The 20717-nt window shown below is 39.8% G+C and overlaps 1 protein-coding gene across 8 annotated transcripts in view; it reads right to left on the reverse strand.

The window, feature by feature from the left end:
* EML6 (EMAP like 6) overlaps positions 1 to 20717 on the reverse strand; it is a 120763-nt gene that overhangs the window by 50876 nt on the left and 49170 nt on the right. For all 8 annotated transcript variants that reach the window (XR_009726010.1, XR_009726011.1, XM_061356855.1 and 5 more), the window contains exons 6-13: positions 18997 to 19132; positions 15476 to 15677; positions 9774 to 9911; positions 7182 to 7438; positions 6312 to 6524; positions 5288 to 5455; positions 4326 to 4432; positions 299 to 417 (exon numbers count right to left, since the gene is read on the reverse strand). Coding sequence is in view for 6 of the 8 variants with exons in the window: in XM_061356855.1 (XP_061212839.1) it covers positions 299 to 417; positions 4326 to 4432; positions 5288 to 5455; positions 6312 to 6524; positions 7182 to 7438; positions 9774 to 9911; positions 15476 to 15677; positions 18997 to 19132 (1340 nt within the window). In the remaining 2 variants the exon portion in view is untranslated. The remainder of the gene's footprint in view (positions 1 to 298; positions 418 to 4325; positions 4433 to 5287; positions 5456 to 6311; positions 6525 to 7181; positions 7439 to 9773; positions 9912 to 15475; positions 15678 to 18996; positions 19133 to 20717) is intronic.

Here is a 20717-nt window from a genome sequence, read left to right on the forward strand (position 1 = left end):
CCGACTAAAAATCCCTCTCCAGCACCCTTGTAGGCCAATGCAACATTTATGTATTGAAATGTAACATTTATGCATTATTTATTACATGGTTACAGCACTGTAAACTTCTCTTGTTCCTTAACAAGTACAATTGAATAAAGAAAATCTATGATATCACAAAAATTGCCCACAGTAATGACAAAGCAATTGTAGGTAAGCACTGAAAAATGCTTTGCTAAATGCTCTGATGTGAATTAAAATTGCTAGGATGTTTTAACAGTCAGAAAGAAACCCCAAATATTATCTAATATTACTCTACCCATGTATAAACTGCAACTTCAAGCTGTCCTCAGGTGCTCGCTCTCTTTTCAGGAAGGGCACAGAATGGTTTTTCTCTTTACTTTGCTGTTTCAGCTGAGGTAGGTCTTCTTTGTAAACCTGAGGAATAATGATTAAAGTTAATTGCACACCTCCAGTCTGCTAAATAGCTGTGTATATGGATGAAAGTGGCTTTCCTTTAAGTATTAATGTGATGCTCAGTAGTTACAGCATAGAGTAAGTTGTGTCCTATAGAACTTGAGTTGGTAATCAACTTTTTCCACTCAATGAAGCCCCCTGAGTGGCCCAGAACACGAGTCTGGAACAGCAGCAGCAGAATGTACATTTCCTAGAAGATTCCAGTGTCACTTAGTGAAAAGCAAGTTAAATACTGACTGGAACTCTTTGGTGTGTTTTAACTTCCCTGTACATACTCTAAGCTGAACATAATGAATTGATTCTATATAGGGATTGCAGTGAAATATACAGTAACCAACAGAACTGAAGTGATTTGCCATGTCCAGAATCCTGATGTTGAATTCCAGCTCTATAAATACACTAAAGATATAAAATACTATACATTTAAAACTTTCAGGAATGCTGAAATTCTGTGGAGCTACTAAAGATGTTTGAAGCATCTTCAGAGCTGTGGCACTGAACAAAATCCATTGTAATGCTGAACACATAACTTTATTGTTTGTCTTCTGTGCCTACCTTTGTTGGATTTTGCAGGACAATGAGATGGCCATTCCCACATGTACCTACCTGACTACAAAGATGGAATACTGAATTTTTACAAGGACGGTGTTGATATAAGGAGCTGAGCTTTTGAAACGGGAGGCACAGAGTCTTAATGTTTTGTGTCTGTGTCTCATATGTGTTGTACTTTATCCTGTACGTTCTCATCCATTTGCTTTTGCCCCTCAGTATGCTACTAATGGAATAGAATACGATCATCATCTTCAAATGCATCTCAAAATCTAAAATCCTGTATACTTCTTCATAAATAGCATCAAAAAACCCCAAACCCAAACCAATTCCCAAAATAAGACTATTTTTGTTTCCATGAGTTTCTGTAAATCATTTCCTTCATCAAAATGCAAATGGAGCTTATGCTTGGGGTTGTCTCACACTTCCTGTGTAAGATTCTATTTCAAGATGCTTCCAGCTCTTTCATGCATTAACCTGCCTGGAATATTGCTGTTTAACTTCCTACACCTATTTTTGCACTTTCAGGTTTTAAACCCAGAAGTCCTTTTTGAGACATAGACAGCATGGAGGAGAGTGCTGTCTGATTAGAATACAGATGGAAAATCAGAAGAAGGAGGAGGAGAGGAGGGAAAAGGGACAAACACTCCTGTGAGTCTTACAGTAAAGGAGAGGGGAGGGAGAAAATGTAACAAAACCTCTGTTTCATCTGGTAAATATGATCCATCTCTGAAACGATCTCTGATTGATCTCTGAAGAAGTAAAATAAGCTCTATCAGAAGGATCTATGTAACTGATTGCAGGATCTAGCAAGTGAGGTGAAAAGATAAAGGATGGTCCTTGGCTAAAGCATGGAACATTAGAAGTGATCCTTACGCATTCTAGAAAGCAGCTCTATGTCAGCCATTAAATCACTCAAACCAACTTGAACCAAGGTTATTGTGCATATTTCATGCTTAGTACAAGATTCCAGTTCTGGTCTGAGGAAATTGTGACCTTTCACCATTGCAACTGCTAAGGTATGAGGACAAAGTGACAAATAATATTCTATTCATGATGAAAACAGGTCCTGAAAAATCAGGTTCCAGATATTTTTAAGCAGAAGCAAAAGTCAGAAGACAGCAGAATTTGATGTTAATGCTTCTTTTCCTTCATAACAGTGGGACTGAGTGCGCCCTCAGCAGGTTTCCCAATGACACCAAGCTGTGTGGTTCGGTTGATACACTGGAGGGAAGGAATGCCATCCAGAGGGACCTTGACACGCTTGTGAGGTGAGCTGATGCCAACCTCATGGAGTTTAACCATGCCAAGTGCAAGGTCCTACACCTCGGTCAGAGCAATCCCAGACACAGCTACAGGCTGGGCAGAGAAGAAATTCAGAGCAGCCCAAGGAGAAGGACTTGGGGGTGCTGGTTGATGAGAAAATGAACATGAGCCGGCTGCAGTGTGTGCTTGCAGCCCAGAAAGCAACCGTATCCTGGGCTGCATCAAAAGGAGCGTGACCAGCAGGGTGAAGGAGGTGATCCTGCCCCTTTATTCTGCTCTCGTTGAGACCTCACCTGGAGCACTGTGTGCACTTCTGGTGTCCTCAACATAAAAAGGACATGGAACTGTTGGAACAAGTCCAGAGGAGGCCACGAGGATGATCAGGGGCTGCAGCACCTCCTGTATGGAGACAGGCTGAGAAAGTTGGGGCTGTTCAGCCTGGAGAAGAGAAGCTGCATGGAGACCTCAGAGCAGCTTCCAGTGTCTGAAGGGGGCCTATAGGGATGCTGGGGAGGGACTCTTCATTAGGGACTGTAGTGACAGGACAAGGGATGATGCGTTAAAACTGAAACAGGGGAAGTTTAGCTTGGATATAAGGAGGAAATCCTTTCCAGTTAGGGTGGTGAGGCACTGGAATGGGTTGCCCGGGAAGTTGTGAATGCTCCATCCCTGGCAGTGTTCAAGGCCAGGTTGGACAGAGCCTTGGGTGCCATGGTTTAGTGTGAGGTGTCCCTGCCCATGGCAGAGGGGTTGGAACTGGATGATCTTCAGGTCCTTTCCAACCCAAACTATTCCAGGATTCTATGAAAACAAGGACAACATCACCCTTCCACCCCACAAACTGTTATAAACATCAGTGTTTGTGAAGAACTCAGTATCATGAATGGAATGGAAAGAACCACAAGCAAAAACAATTCTGTCTCCAGAGACACGTTCGAGCAATGTGCAATAAAGGCAGCTGATGAATGAAAATAGATTGAACAGTTCCTTGTTAGGTAAGAACTAAATGTTCCATACACCAAATGAAGCAGAAGTCCTGCAGCAATGAGTAATCATAATCCATGCACCCAAAAAGGGCAGAACTATGTTCTGTTATAGCATTTTCTAAACTTGATGTAACTTTGTGACTTGAACAATGTTTTCTAATACAGTATTGTGTAATTGTCCTGATGGAGGTTGGGTGAAACCTCATGTCATGGAGCAGCAGAGTGAAGAAGAGCCAGGAGCTGAGCATGATCACAAAGCCAGCCAAGAGCGTGCCCTCTCAGAGAGGGAGCAGTCCCACAGTGACAGCAGCAAAGCAGATTTCGCTGTCTGTAACCAAGTTCAGGGTTGATCACCAGCCAAGCCCATAGTGACAAAGCATAAATCAACCCTGAAGGATCAGGTTGAAGAGTGAAAAAGCACACTACCACTCCTGAAAAAAACAGTGCAGTAAAGAACACCGATTTGTGTTCCTGTGTGGAAGCAATCTATCTTAATTTAGCTCACAGCACAGTGCTTCTGAAAAGAAGTGCATTAAGTGATTATTAGAAACCAGTTTTAATTGGTTCCTGTAAACCAGGGGAATTTTAATTCTTGGACATTCCTGTCCTTGGCAATAAAAAAGAATCTGTCACAAATAACTCTATTATGCAGGTTTCAAACTCAGTATTTTGCTTTGAATATGCAGAAGTCACACAAAAACTCCATGAGCTGTATTCTGCAAACTAGGATTCTAAGCCTAATTGGCCTGAAAAGTCTTCTCTAACTTCTATTATGGAAATGGGAATAGCAATAAGATCTCACAAAACCTTGTTTATTTTTGGTGCTCTTTAAGATATATTCTTTATTCTAACATATAGTAGTACATAAACTGTTTTTTCTCCAAACCCTTTTGAATTCTCATCTCCAGCTAAAGCAAACTCTGGTTTTATGTATATTGGTTGCATAATCAGCTGAATATTGTCAAAATAATCTTCTTAGTCTGCTGAATTAGCTGCAAGCTTCTTTTACTTTATGGAATAGTCATGATAAATTGTCAGGTGTTTGGCACACTGTGTGTTTTTACTCACCTGGCGATCATAGTTGATTTGAGCTTCCTGCTCAATGTCAGAATCTAACTCTGGCACATCAGATAAATCTGAATCTGATTCTTCACTGTAGGAGTCAACACTACCCTCTACATTAAAGATAAATAAATAAAAATCACACAGAATCACAAGAAAATAATATGTGATGGTTTTATATAACTTAAACTATGGCAAAGCAGCATTCAAGAACTTTGGAAGCTTAAGCAGCTTACAAATATCACGGGGCTGACTGAATGTGCCAGGTTTCATTTCTGTTTCTCCTGTTTCAATGCCTGGGGCAGGAAGGTGGCAGAGAGAAGTACAATAACTGAGGAGACCATTTCCATCATCTGAGAAAATACTGTTTTCTTAATAAGCTTTGGAGTGAAACATAGAGAAGTGGTAAATAAAACCTTTCAGTGTGATCGCTGTCTGTGTTTAAACAGATCTGCTGTAACAAAGCTATTTTACAAAGGTGTTTTACCAAATTGTGGAGGCACAAGTTTGCCCTTTTGCTGCAGGGAATCCAATTTTCAGCAGGTGCCACTCCACAATTCATCTGGCTACTGTACAATGCTGTAAGTGTCATGAATAGGACAAGAAAAAGTCTCAAGTGCAGCTATCACATATATATGTGAAATTGCATTGGAAAGAAAAAGAATTCCTCAGACTTCTTAAGGCAAGTTAGACTGCTAATTCTGAGAATTTATCTTGGTCTAGTGATCTCCCATCTAAATGGCTTTTATCACATTGATGAATACTACTTGTGTATTGCTAGACATACAGTTCTGCAGCTTGCAGAAGAGTTGCCTGAAATAAATGGTTGTCTATGAAAAATGGAGTATCCCAAACATGCTGAGTATAAGTAATTCCAAGGAATTCATTCAATATGAGGGTTTTTTTTACCACTGCTGCATTCTATGTTGGTTTTATTTAACAAACCCTTCAGAAGAGATCATTTTTACCTTGTGGAGATGTTTCAAGGATGCCATTTGTTATCCCTTCTGGAATAAACCGCCACTGGAACACAGAGTGATCAGCACCTCCTGTACTTAAAACCCACTGGAAATCATGGGACCAACGGACATTGGTTACATGGGCTGAGTGGCCAATGTACTTCCTAAATTTAGCTCCTAAAACCAAAACGAGGACTTTCAGTATGTAAGAAGGAAAAAAACCCACAACACTGTGACTAATACAGTTTGGTTTTTAATGGAAACACAGCCTGAACACTCTTATGGAAACTGAAGACAAAATAATACTTAAATGCCTCTTGATATTCTGATACTAAAAGTTAATGTAATGTAAAAATAAATGGCACAAAATAATATGAATGATACATTCACTTCAGTTTTCAGAAAAGTCTTTAAATCTTGGCAGGAAGTACCAGATACACATTGGGTTTAATTGTCGCCTTCATGGCCATTACTGCTAATGTGAATTGTATTACATATTGTACTACCAACATAAATTCAAATTTTACTATCAGAAAATACACTGATATGGTATCACATGGAAAGCCAAAAGGTTGCATTATTTAGTTCTGTTGGCTTTATGCACGTTACAGTGCAGGCCCTGAGGAAATAATCTATGTTAAAAGCTTACTATAGATGTGAAGCAAATAACTGACAGTGAAACCCTTCTAAGTTTCCGCAACAGTTACTGGCACAAATGTGGACAAATGATAGTAGTGCATCTGGTGGGGATACAATTTTGATGTGATGTAAAGTCTGAGTCAGATTCTGAGAACTGAGAATAAGCACACACTAAACTGTATGTTCTCAACAGTTCTAAACTCCAGCACATACACATTGGTAGGAAATTACTAGATACACAGAGGGTTAAAATCTCATCTTTATGCCGATAAATACTAACATGAACTGTGTGCACATTCACTTGAATTATACACTAAACATGCCATTAGAAAATACACTGATGTAGTACCAAGGTAAATACTGCCTTCTTCAGAAATACAAAATACTGTCTTACCTTTCTTTAGGCATGGAAATCTGAACAATTTAACCAGCCCAAAATCATCTCCAGTCACTAGCACTGAGCTGTTGTAATTTCCATCCACAGAGTTGACGTCTGTAACATTAGTGTATTTTGGCCAAATTCCACTCACTTCAGATCCTATCACACAGGTCCACGAGGCCCAGTGAATTCCTTTGACCTCATCTTTGTTAGTTATGTGCTTCCCAGCTGCAAATATAGAAGTGAATAAACAGTTTAAATGGAGTTTACTGTAAAGCGAATGATTAATCAGTTTTTTCTTTGTCTTCTTACTCTGATTAGTCTTTCAACCTCAATAATTTAAAATTAATCACAATTTTCTTTAAACGACTATAATATTCACATTTCATTCTGAGGGTGCTGAGGCGCTGGCACAGGGTGCCCAGAGAAGCTGTGGCTGCCCCATCCCTGGCAGTGCTCAAGGCCAGGTTGGACACAGGGGCTTGGAGCAAGCTGCTCCAATGGAAGGGGTCCCTGCCTGTGGCAGGGGTTGGAACTGGAGGAGCTTTAAGGTCCCTTCTAACCCAAACCATCCTATGATTTGTGGTATTTGAGGACCTCATGCATAAATTCTTCTGCAGCTGCATATAAACAAGCACAAAAACATGTTATGTAAACTCATACAATTTATGCAGAAGTAAATGCAGAGACAGCTTTTACTTAACGCAAGCTGAAGGTGGATATATTCTGTGAACCCTGATTTTAAAAACAAGCAGTAGATACTTATGTAAGTCCAGTCAAGAAACTCCCCTTGCAGGTTGTACTATTTCTATCCTATTTTTGTTGTCCTCTTTAAAGCCATACTGAAGTTTACTTGTCCCTAACATGAACCACATGTAAACTTACATGGCATCTTGTAGAACAGCCTCTCTCCTGCCCCATCATTGGTTTGCAGGAATTTACTATCCACAGACCAGTCAATGTGAGTAATAAAACTCATAGATTTGTTGCATTCTCCAATTTTTTTGTATCGTTGAGCCACAGCGTAGATATCCACTGGGCCATCATTGGAACCCACAGCAAGGTAAGAGCCATCTGGTGAAAACTTCATTTCATGGATCACCTCTTTTCGATCTTTAATGTGAACCACCTCGGTCATGTCTCTGCAAGAACCAACAGAGAAAGTGTGAACTGTGAACTGCAAACTTGGGAACAGGCAATCATAAATATTTAAGACAAATATGAAGATAGAAGCACTGAATAATTTGTACAGCAAAAACCAGATTGCACTAAAATCATCCTTTTTTTTTGAGAAGTTCCTGTTGTTTTCATTGGCTATAAGCATACTTTTACAGCACAAGATAGAAACAGCCTTACCTGTCAATGATGTTCTTTATTCTATTCACCTAATTTTACCTGTAACATAATTAGCTGCCTAGTCTAAACTAGACCAGACTTAATTTGGGGGTTTTTGCACAGGCGCTGGAAACTGAGTTCCTTCTTATTCAGAAGGACCATGTTGGGACACCCATTTCTCCACATTGACTCCCACATTCTAGGAAGACAGGCAAACAGTTTAGATTAGAGGCTAACAAATAGACTGGCAAAGTTAGATATCATTAATCCTACACACCATGACTAGTTAGCTGGTCATGGTGTGTGGGTTTGGGGTTGCAGCATCACCACTGCCATCACCCACCAATGGAAAAACAGAGAAGTGACAACACCTTGCATGTGTCTTTGACAAAAATCCAACAGTTACATAGTCTGTTTATATAAATATTCACCTTTCCCTATCAAATTACACTTGATATAACAACTCATCAATCAAAGAACCAAAACCTGTAATGCCAGCAAATACAGACCAGATTTTTGCAAGTAGGTTTCCCCAAATTCTTAAGTTATGAGGAAAGAATTAAACCTAAATTAAAACAAAACCTTCCCCTGAGTTGGCTGAACATGAGCCAAGTGCCAGTTCCATTAATTCAGAAAGACAATCCACACCAGGTTACACATTTGGGCTATAAGAAAATGTTGGAAGAGTCTTCTGTAGATATCATGCTGCTGTTACTCTGTATTTTAAGCTTTTAAAATACTTTTCCTTATTTCTGCTTTAATTAATTGTTGGTAGAAACATCAACTTTATGAAAAGACTCAGATCTATTTAAAACCTAATCGATTTTGTTAATATTGCTTAAAAATGCTGATACACAGCACTGTTAAAAGCCGAGTCCTGAAAGGACAATTATCCATAACTGAAGACAGAGGTTTCTGGGAGATGCCAATATGAATGGAAAAGTTAGTGTTACAGATGATCAGGATCTTAAAAAGACCTAATAGACTAAGTTTTTTACAAATTTATCTTAAAATGGTGACATTTCAGAATGTCAATAACAGCAGAAATTTTGTTGGGAAAATTCTTATTTATTCGTAACCAGTTTTAACTTCAAAAAGTGTCTTAGGGGAAAAATCCCAAAATCAGTTCTTAGCCCTGCTAAGAGCTACCAGTTATTACGAAAAACTGGTAACATAACTATTCCATTAGCCAATATTGCTACTGAGAAGAGCAGCTCATTCTCTGGATCATTCCATAGATCCAGATCCTTCCTGGCCAAGAAAAAAGTGAGTATAGATTCATGTGGCTGAATGCATGATTCAAAGAAAATGACAACGAAACACATTGGCATCACCCAGTTTTACTGGATCCTGTGCTGCAGATTTGTCACCCCATCAGAAGGTCTGTCACAGGGAAGGAGCAGATGGAAAAGTAATTGCATTGAGGGCCTTATACAAGGAATAATGCTGGGTTTACCATTATCAGTCTCCACAAGCTGAGTGCTTAATAATGTTAATTATCAGGCAAATTAGCAAAGACAAGATTACTGTGAGACAAAGAAGATTAACCTCTGTAGAAAAACAGTAGTCTTTGAAAAGGAGGTTGTATTAATAAGAACAGATCATTTAAGTTCTGTTAAAGTCATTAAGCAGTAAATTTACAGGAGATTTCACAGATCCTTCATCAGCTAAAGGCTTTCTCTCCTATCAGCTAGTAGTTCCAAATGTTTTCAATATATGCTCACCAAACATATGAAGTGGTGCTAAGGAAGCAGTAATCTCTTCCAAGCATCAATTAAAGTAGCTTGTGTGTTATGATATCACACTGTTTTGTTTGGCTGTTTCACTCTTATGGCCAGCTTTCTGTTTTACCTGCTCTTGTGTGTCTTCCATAATAGTACTCCAGACAGAAAATACCTACTGAGTATGATGTATTCATGCAAAAAGAGGCTTGTCATCTTATGGGAAATGGAGAATTCACATGTATCTTACAACTGATTAAAAATGTCTTTCTATCACCAGCTAGTTTGCCTGGTATCCATTCTTGTGTATGACAGGAAATGAACTGTATGATCAAGGAGATCTGTCTCAAAACTGTTATCTCAATTAGGTACTACTAAAACTACTAATATGAGAAAGTAACATAAGATTTTCTCCTTGTACCTTACTCGAAGAACAATGAAGGAGCCATCCTTCATTCCGAGTGCTAACTGGGATCCATCCGGACTGAAAGAGACGCTCCGCACTGCTTCTTCCATGTTACAACGGGCTATCAAGGCATGGTCAGCCAGACTCCATAATCTGCACCAAAGCAAATTGAAGCAGTAGCACATTTTTCCTGACTGCACAATATTTCAGTAGCATCCAGAGTAAAAACACAAAGTCTAAGTCAGTTGATAAGGGCCCATTTGCATGCACACCTTGTATTAAGACTTTATAATGAGTTCCTTTCCAAGCATGGAACAAAGATAATGTCACTGACTTGAGCATACACACCTATTAAAATGTAGTTTTTAAAAGCTCAAAACTGTATTGATCTAGAAGAGAAAGAGGGTGCAGAATGAGTGCCTGAGTCAATACATGGACACAGCATTCTCTGACACTGGCACTGAATGTCTGGGCAAATAATGTCAAATGAAGCTTCCAGACACCTTCAAGTGAAGCACCAGCTTCAGATTCTCTACTGGTCCCAGTTCTAGCAGGAATGGCACCTCAGACCTGAATATGCAGCCTGGTGTAGTGGAAGGTGTCCCTGCCTGTGACAGGGGTTTGGAACTGCATGACCTTTAAGATCCCTCCCAGCCCAAACCAGTCTGGGATTCTATGATTCTATGTACATGTGATAGCGGAAGAGAAAACAGGGTAAAGCTGGATCATATTATCATTTGGTGTTACCTCTGGACTTTACTTATAAACAAAATAACAAAATAAAACAAAAAATGCAGTTTCTGTAGACAGAAAGGGTCAGGGCAGACCAGACTGAAATCTTCACTGAAAGTCAAGGCAATACTCAGAGAGCAAAACATTCCAACCGTGGGAAACATCTTGGAACACAATGTCATAACCCTGGATGAACCAGCAGACAAAACTGCATGCTGATTCATTCATTTACATCATCGCAAATAGAAAGAATCAACCAATAAATTATGCCATAAGACAGAGAAAGGCAAACCATATCCCTGTAGTTTTAAGAAGGAATGGAGGGAGCTCCCCCCATCACTACAAGCTGGTTAATCTGATTTCTGTAGAATGCAAGATGTAGAATTAAATAAAAGACTAATTGGAAGTATGGAAGAAATTGCGTAAAACCCCTTTTGAGGTAGAAAATTTAAGTCATTAATACCAATATTTTGAGGTCAGCATTGTACATCTGATGTGTTTGTAAAAGGTGTACGAAGTAGCATATGTGATCGTTGGCTGAACTCAAGAAGATGACAATTTGTCCAAGAAGTGCAATGTGACATTGGATAAAGTTTTACAGCAAGCTTTACAGAAAGAGACTGGAAGACAGCACTGACATTTCTAGGTACAAGCTTTGGAATAGTGACATTTAATAGTCACTGGCACAGGAGATGAGAATGCTGATGGGATCTGCTATGGACAGCGAGCTGGGAGGCACTGTGAGCCCGGAGATGGATTTATACTGCTGGAAGAAACAGAGGTTTCCTGATGATGAAACAAGCAGACATGAAATGCAAGTTAAGCAAAGGCCATACTTCCAGAGCCTTATGTCTAGCACTATGCTGTATGCTCAGTGGAACCGGCAAAAAGGAAGATCTCATGCTGTTTTTATGATCACTGACAGAGCTGCAGACAGGAGAAAGGAAATCCTGGGTGCTATTCCAGGAGGTACACAGAAAACAATAGCACACATCTGACATGTTCTTTATGAATTATCCAAAGAAGCTGGAATAAAACCAGGAACAGATGCAGCAAGGGATTAATGGGATGATTAAGAGAATGAAGATTGTATCACATCAAAGATGACCAAAGGAGTTTAATTTTTATACCTTAATGAAACAAAGGCTGGGAGGGGGTAGGATTGCTTCCAAAAAACACATCACTAAGATAAATGTCAAAGGAGAAACAGTTCGGTTGAAGGACCGTGCTGGCACTGGAACAAACAGCATCAACAGAATGTGAATATAGCCTGAGAAAAGGAAGTTTCTATCCACCTCAGCAGTAACGGCCTTGAAGTAAGAGAAACAGGAGGAAAAAGTAAAGCTAGAGTCTGATAAATTCAGTGAAAGGATTATAGAACTTGACTGCCTGCACTGAGAAAGGATGGAAATCTGTGACCTGAGCATTTCCTTTCAAGCAGAAATCCTGTGGGCCTTGTCATGGTAAAGTATTAGGACCGGTCTAGAACCAACTACCCTGAACAATGCCTGTTTCCTCTTAGGCCGAGAGAATTCAAGGATGAGAAAGAACTTGAAAAGGATGAGAAAGAACTTGAAAAGGTTGAGAAAGAACTTGAAAAGGCTTCTCTGTTCTTCCTGGGGAACAAAACGGATGTGGGATGCTGAAACTGTTTTCAAAGACAGAACAGAAGTAGGATCAGATGCACGAATCTCAGCAGCCTTGCGAGGCAGAAGCTATGAGCCCAACACAATGAGGAACAAACCAGAAAGGATTTGGAAAGATTTCAAAGGATATGTCAGGGTAAAATCTGCCTCCAAACTGTTGCTTTCCCATGAATCACTTTGTCTGATGCATTAGAAGCATAACTGCAATACATGGCAGCACAAGGAGAATAATTCCAGTTTCTCAAAAACCAAACAAACCACTTTTTGCATCAATGGAAGGGTTAATTCCAAACATGAGCTTTTTTAGTTTTATAAAGAAAAATAAAAGCATTTTGCACACATACAGCCATTTGTATAAACATCTGACAAAATAAAGGCCTTATGAAAACAGCAGAAGTAGCTATTCTGGCAATATTCTTCTGCACACTGTTTTTGGAAGAGTCAGAGACGTAAACTATTTCCACATGAGAAGTGTTTGCATTTTCAAATAAGGTGTTTCTGCCATTCTATGACAATTTTCCTCTGCGTTGTTTAAATAACTGACTTTATAAAACCCAGATGGTCTCATGAAACATCACTTTATTAGCCAGCATTCCGGACTTTCCTGCCACCTCTCTGGCGGGTGAGTTTATTTACTGCAGCACAGACTGATTACATCCTCCCAAGAGGGTTACTCATACCCTCTTCATTTGCAGAAAAAGCCATAGCTGATGACAGGAGCTTTACTGCTGCTGTTCCATTCAACTGGCAGAGCAAGGCTCCACACAGAAGTCAGAGGTATAAATATTCAAATGCATTCATATAAAGCCAGGTTTCTCATCAATCTTCTCACAAATGCAGGAATAAAGAAGGAGACCTTTCCAGAAGACAGTGCAGCAGAGAGGTTCTGCCAGAAGAGCAGCTGTTATCTGCAGCCCTTCAGGTAGGTGTTGTAACAGCACATTACAAAAAGATCTATGTGAGGTCCACTGAACAAATGTAATAACTGATTCTGTCTGCCTCTTTGCATTCAGATGAGAATGGTGGTTTTTCCTGTTGGAAGAGGTGGGAAGGAGGCAGCTTTCCTAGTTGGTACACTTGTGAGGTTTAAAACACCTTCTCTCAGCTGCATGAGGCTACAGTAATTCCCCTTGAGAGGTCCTTTCCATTTAGACATCTCAGACATGAAAATAATCTGGCCCACTAAATACTTTTATTTGTAGAACAATTTAGATCTATATTATATAGCAACTCTTCTCAAAATAATGGGATAACCAAATACTAAGAAAACTGACACAGCACTATAGAAACATTCCTGTCAATGTAATTTTGTTATTGGAGGGGGGGAGAGAAGCAAGATCCAAAATCCTTTTATGGACTTTTTTATTCCTCACATGAAGCCACAGTATGTAAAAAGCACCTCTGTCTGAACTCGAATTCAAATCCCACATTCTTTAGGGCCTAAACTGCTAAATGAATGTGTGATGTAGCACAGTAAAATACCTGCAGTGTTAACAAAACCAGGTATTTTATACTTGCATATTACTGCTGCCTTTAGACACTTGATAAAATGGCCATGTCCAAAGGCACTAGTAATATAATAACTATAACAATGATAATAATCATAAGAACATCACTAATGAAGTCTGTATGTGCACAAAGGGCTTGCCTGCAGAGTCTTTCACAGAGGGGCACAAGTTTGTTCCAGCATAATTTGAGCCAGCAGTCCATCTCCCAGCTCCAAGCCAGAGCTAAATTACCACTAACCCAGAGATGAGCCCAAGAAGAGAGATCCAAAGTCTTAGCAAGGCTTATTAGCTTGAGGGCAGCACAATGCTAATCCCAGCTTTGCAGCTTGTTTCAGAGCTGGCTTGCATCCCACCAGAATGCAGGCAGTGTGAACTTGTGTCTGTCTATACATCTGTGCAGATAAACTCAACCAGAAGAGACTGCTCATGTGTTTTATGAACTGAAAGAAATCATACTAAGGTGTAGGAAGCAGGGAGATAACATGTCTGTGGCGAACAACTGGCAGTCCTGTTAGTTTCACACTCTGGGTTTTAATTATGGTTAAAAAGAGATGAGGGATGGCAGGAACAGGAAATCAGTGCAAGTCAAATGAAAGGAAAGGAAAGGAGAAATTCCAGCTGACCAGCCTCCAAGCAGAGGGGAATCATAACGTGGAATCTGAAGGAGCATAAATTAGAAGCTGTATATATGGCAGGGAATTGATTTTTCCCAAGTGGTAGAATGCAACCTGAAATAGGTTGTCTAGTTGTCTATAAAACTGAAGAACTCTGGTAGCTGCCTGGGGTTGATTTGAAAAGATGCAATCAAATTATCTAGATCAGATGAAAAGCTGCCATCACCCATCTGGCATAGGGTTGGAGAAAAACCTGATGGAGGGGTTAGAAACTAGCACAGTGGGATAGGAGAAAACACTAATGAGGACATCATGGGTATCAGAGCCTGGGATACCAAGCTGCCATGAACCCCACTGTGTGTGCTGTGTTGGAGGGTAAAGGAAGACCCACAACTTGAGGAAAGACTCAGGAGACCACCATAATAAAGCCAGGTCTCCCATAAATCTCTCCAGTCCCCATGGGTAGTTTTAGCAGCCAGGAAAACCTCTATCTCTTAAATCACAGGTAAATAACTAGTCATGAAGGGCAGTGCCTCTGCCCAGTTGAGATAACACACAGCAGCTGTGTGGGTATGGGAGGACACCACTACAGTGAGAATCTTAACCTAATCTCCAAACTTTACTGCAAAGTCTTACTTTATTAAAAATGCTTAGGTTTTTTTTTCAGAACAGGCACAGAAAAAAGCCAGCCTTGACTTGGTGACAATTTCCACAAATACACCCACAAAATCAGTGCACAAAATTTCAGATCTCTGCTACAAAGCCCCGAGGTACAAGTGCTACAACTAAACATCTCAAAGATCTTCACTGTGGCAATATCAGCACCTTTTCACTAATCTAATTTCATGGCATTTTAACTGAATTGGGTTTAGGTCAGATTTTCTACCGCTCTAGGCTGAGGCAAACTCCTGCTGTGTAAACCACTGGCCAAAGGTATTTAGGTTTTAAGTTTATTGTCAGAAGTGGGAGGTGACCATTCTCCACTGAGATACCTACCCCTGCTGTTCAGAACGGTACTTATAGCAGCATGTTTTGAACACCAATTCTAATTACTTTTATACAATGTGTGGAGCCCAAATATGAGGGCTGAAGAGAAAAAGCAAAGCTGCTTTTTCCCTCATGAAAACCATGGGGAAAAATGCTTAATGGGGTCTTAAAGAAATGACAAATCAATATGAGCATGAATGAATAAGACAATAAATAAGATCCAGCCTTACCGTACAGATCGATCATCACTGCCTGTGACTGCTAAAGGCTTCTTTGGGTGGACTGCCAGGGCCCAGAGCTCCCCTTCACAATGGCCCTGCATGATCAGCATGGGTTTATCTCTCTCTCTTACTAGCACCTCAAATATCTCACTGTCCTGTGTCCCTGCTAAAAGCCTGTCTGCTTTCCAACAGACACTTCGGATGGACAGACCTGACAGGGGACAGAACAGTCTTAGATTAATGGCAATGACAAGACAAAGTGTTAGTACACTGAAGATCATTGAGACTTCAAGAGTTAATTTATAGCCACTGTTATGTTTTCACACTGAAGTTTTATAACACATCACAGCTGATTAAAATCTCAAACCAGTTCTGTTAAATCATCTCAGTTTACAGAGGAAGAGAAAATCTCAGTCCTAGGAAGGTGCTGAGTGTCTAAGACTGCTGCTGCCAGCTCCTCAAAGGATCAAGCTCTCGTGCTTTGTGTAAACCTTGGGAATTTACTTTAAATAGCAATTCAATTTCACATGATTTAAAGCTGTAAATTTTAGATGAGGCAAGGTTCCCGTGACTGAAGCTGGCTTTATTCCTTTTCTTTTCTCACATTTAAATACAATGTTGAATACATTTTTAATGGCGAATCTAAATGGTTTGTGCCTGTGCTACCACACTTCAGTCCCAGCTGACTGTTAAAAAATGAACCAAAACACCCCATAAATCTCACAGCCAACAGAATCTTGCTTTGTGTAACTTTTACAACTTGATCTTATTCCACAAATCTGATCCTAACTTTGCAGCTGGAATGTTACTAACTTAGGCTTAGAAACAGCCTCTTAGCAGGCTGAGCAGTTTGACAGCATCCTCTGGTTAACTCCCTGCAGGGTTTGTCTTTTCTCTTCCAGGATATGAAAATTAAAGGCTGGGTAATGGCTCTGGATGCTGTGAGATGTGAATGAATAACAACTCCATTAGTCATGTAGATAAGGTCAACCACATCATCACTGGAACATCCTTTTGGAACCAAATACACAACGCAGTTAACTAATGGTCACAAAATATATTCATTGTAGGCATCTTGTGTCACCTCTTGAGAAAGACAAATTAATCTTCTCTTACTGTCTTGTACATTTCCAGTACCTTTTGATAGTCATTTTGTGACTCAGCTGAATTTACATTGAAGTTATGACTTGTATCTTCTTGATACACACCAAAGGCTACACACACAATGAAGTTTAGATGTTAAGTGGAAAATGGGTATTGTTAAGTTTGAGAATACAAAGCACCTCTTTTATGTGGGAAAGGTAATGTTTAATGTGACATACTGCACATAAAGATATCTATTGTCAGAATTTTTTTACTAATATACATGTATATTTTACATAGAAAAGCCAAGCGTATGGTCAGATTGTTACCGGTGATGCAGCCCATTGTAAAAGTGTTTCGTATCCTTCAGTACAGGATGACTGATGAATGAGTACATGGGAGGCTGTGAAGTCTTCCTGGCACCCTAGAAAGACATTTTAAGTTTGAAAGCTGATGCCTTTGCAACCTGCTCCAGTGGAAGCTGACCGTGCCCATTGCAGGGGTTGGAACTGGAAGAGCTTGAAGGTCCCTTTCAACCCAAACCAGTCTGTGATTCTGTGATTCTGACAGAAGGTCATAGGTAAGCAGCTAAGGCTGACTCTATTGCTTGAAGTTATGAATGTGCTTAAACTAAATTCTTTACTACTTTTGCCATGTAAGAAAGCAAAAAGTCTCTATTGATTGTCTCTCAGCAATATAGCTGCTGTCACAGTGCCTGCTTCTACCCATCTGCTCTCATCTGTATATTCTGTATTCTGTAGCATTTAGGAGATGGTAGAAATAACAGCATTAAGTTAGAATCACTCCATAGCACTGAGGATTCACCTTCAAGAAGCCATTCCTTCATTTAACTTCCATCAAGATCAAAGTCACTTCTTAGGCAACCTGTAGAGGGATAGCTAGGTGTTTTCTAATGACACTGGGCTAGAAGATGACACCTTTGTTTGAAGTAATAACTTGCCACAGAAGATAACTACAGTCCATTAAAAAGTAACAGATGGCAGCTCAACTCTGTTTTGTGCTGTGTGTGGACACATCCCAAGCAGTGGTGAGAGCAATAAAACTGCTTCTACTGTGGTCTCACAAATGCAGGGGAAAAAGTGATTCTCCCTTTCAGAATCACTTCACAAAGACCCAAGGATGTTGAAGACGCACGTTTCATGTGTGAGCACTGCTTTCTCTCTGCTTCCCTTCACATATGTTATTCTGACTTCTACTAGGAGCAGACTGCCTGCAAGACTGGCGTTATGCAGAATGACCTGTCTCACCCACATGTACAGGTTTATTTCTTAGTGTTTACAAGGTATTTCTAAACTGATCAAACCTGCTGTAGATCATAAGGTACTGCCACTGTTTCCTAGAAATGAGTGTTAAACATTATGATCCTAACTATTCTATGATTCTATGATTTTGGCTACAAAAAAAATATCACATAAAGCCAGAACTACAAAGGGAGCACCAGCTTGGTGTCTCCAACAATGTTTTGGAGGGCTAAATTCCAGTTTACATTACACAAGGCAAACTGGTGGAGCAGCATTCAGCTAAGGCTGTGCAGTTTGCTTGCTGGATGAGCCTAGACCTTGCAAACCTATGCATTTTACAAGCATTAGGATCATCAGCTCATTTGGTTTAAGGCGAAAAATAAACAGAATGAGGTTGTTACCAGATCACAGCCAAAACGTCCATAGTTGACAAAGTAGATTTTACCCTTTTTAGTGGCATCTTGACTATTTCAATGGCAATTTTCATATGAAAACTAGGTCTAAAAACGTAAGTTGAGAAGTAGGGGAAATTAAAAATTACCATTGCAAAGTTGGCTGCCAAAAGTGAATAAAGTCTACTGCAAACCAGCAGACAGACTGCTTTATTTTCACTCCAGATGTGTAGAATTCCCAGAAGACTAAGATCTTGTTAAAGCATGCTCTATAACCTATGGAGATTATAAATGCTCTGAGAACCTAATCATAAAACCAAGTGATGACTAAGCTCACAGGAAGCATGAGCAGGTTCAACAAATATGATGGTCAAGAAGCTAGTAACTTTCTATGTATTAATATTCCAAGTGCTACAATTCCAGATGGACCTAATGGAGTGCTCAGATGGTCAACAGCTTTGAATATCAGGTTCCAGAATTCTCAATTAGTTAAATGAATTGCAATTAATTAAGTTAAAGATTGGCTAATTTCATTGTGTTTAATTAGTTTTCGTTTATCTTCTTGTATGTGCATGGTGGGGAACAGCACCTATAAGCATCCTCCTGTTCATTCTGTGGCACATGGATAACTCTTCAGGACACATCATTGTCAGAGAAAAGAGGGAATACAGATCTCAAAAGTTAATGCAGTCATTAAGTAAAAAACCCAGCAGTATGCAGACATTTGTGCTTCAAATTAAATTGTACCCATTATCTAGATGTGTGAAAAACCATTAAAGTAATAGCTTGTTACCTTTGTATCCTTGTTCAGTCTCCCTGAGATCAATTTTAGTAATTGGTTTGAAATCAGTGTCCCATAACCGAATGCAACCATCTCTCCCTCCAGTGGCAAAACCTTCCTCACAAGCATACATACTAAAAATTCCAGCCTGTTAACCAACAGTATAACAAGTTTTAATGCTCTTTACAATCAAAATAAACACACAAAGCAAATGTTTATGGACAGACTCTTGTTCAAGGCTAGAAACTGCTAGGCAGCAAAATGTTGTTCATCCAGAACGCCAAACAGCAAACACAGGGGGATGCTTTCATTTCAAGTGCTCCCGCTTCAGTGGCTGATGTAAGGATTTTTGTACAAACAGCAGAGACATAGAACTTTAAATTCGATTTAGTTAATATTGCTACAAGGAGCATTAAATAAATAATGGAGCACTTAAAATAAACAGTTACCCAGAATAAGCAAAACCAAGCAAACAAGCCACACAAATATTCTTACAGGTGCGGAGGTGACTGAGATATTCTTTCATGATTTCAGTTCAGACATCAGCTGGAATCTGACAGGAACTGAAAGAGTGGCAATTCATTCTCTTCACTGAAAGGCAAGTTTCTGTTACAGTCTGAATTTCTTCCTCACTAGTGACAAAGCCTTGTGATTGATGACTGCGCTGTACTACACTGTAATAGCTCATGGAATGAATGCTGATTCAGTGCTCATTAGGAAAGCCTCTTGGTTGAGAGACAAGCTGAACTGCATGCAAATTTATAAAATGAAGAGAAGACCTATATTTTCAAAGTGTTCAATGTCTTAATAAATTAGTATTGGAAATTGGGCAAGAGAATGCATATTAGCCATAATTTATAAGAATTAAACTGGACACTATATACAAAGAGATTCTATTTAATCATTCTAATGGATCTACGTTCTGCAACCGTAAGTTCTGCAAATATACTACAGTACATACAGATATACCTGGCAATTACACAACAGTTCTGCAGGTAGGATGTCCCCCTGACTGCTTTCCTAAATGAGGGATTATGTCTATAAATAGCAACTACTATCCTGAACACTTAGATCTGATTTGAAGAGCTACAATGAACCTTGATGCACTGTCAGCATAACCGATTTGGGAGGTCAGAACAAACTGTTAAGTTTGCAGCCCTCTTTCTAGAAAGGTTTTAGAAGCAAACTACAGTGACAACTGTTAGATTTCACATCACTTTTCCTTTCATTCCAAACCCCCATGCTGGAATGCCATTAGCCACAGTCATGTTTAAAACAGGAGAAACCCTCAAATGCGTTTGAAACAAGATGTGAAAATCCTGCTGTGCCTTTGCTGCAGCAGCAAAGACATCAATTTGGTATATTAGACTGGTTAGGAATATAACATGATCCAGTTAGGAATCTAACATGATCCTGTGAGGGTGGTGAGGCACTGGAATAGGTTGCCCAGGGAGGCTGTGAATGCTCCATCCCTGGCAGTGTTCAAGGCCAAGTTGGATGAGGCCTTGGGTGCCATGGTTTAGAGTGAGGTGTCCCTGCCCATGGCAGGGGGGTTGTAACTGGATGATCTTAAGGTCCTTTCCAACCCTAACTATTCTATGATTCTATGATTCTACACATCCCCCTTTCTCAGTAATTACAAATGCTCCAAACTGGGGGGGCGTGTAATGAGTGTTGGAGTAAACAGCCTTTGGAATGTGACTGGACAGCAATTTGCAGATTAAACAGATTTA

The sequence above is a fragment of the Neopsephotus bourkii genome, unplaced genomic scaffold, assembly GCF_033783945.1.
Source record: "Neopsephotus bourkii isolate Nb327-2 ecotype Australia unplaced genomic scaffold, CSIRO-AGI_Nbou_v1 NB_873, whole genome shotgun sequence".
Taxonomy (NCBI): Eukaryota; Metazoa; Chordata; class Aves; order Psittaciformes; family Psittacidae; genus Neopsephotus; species Neopsephotus bourkii.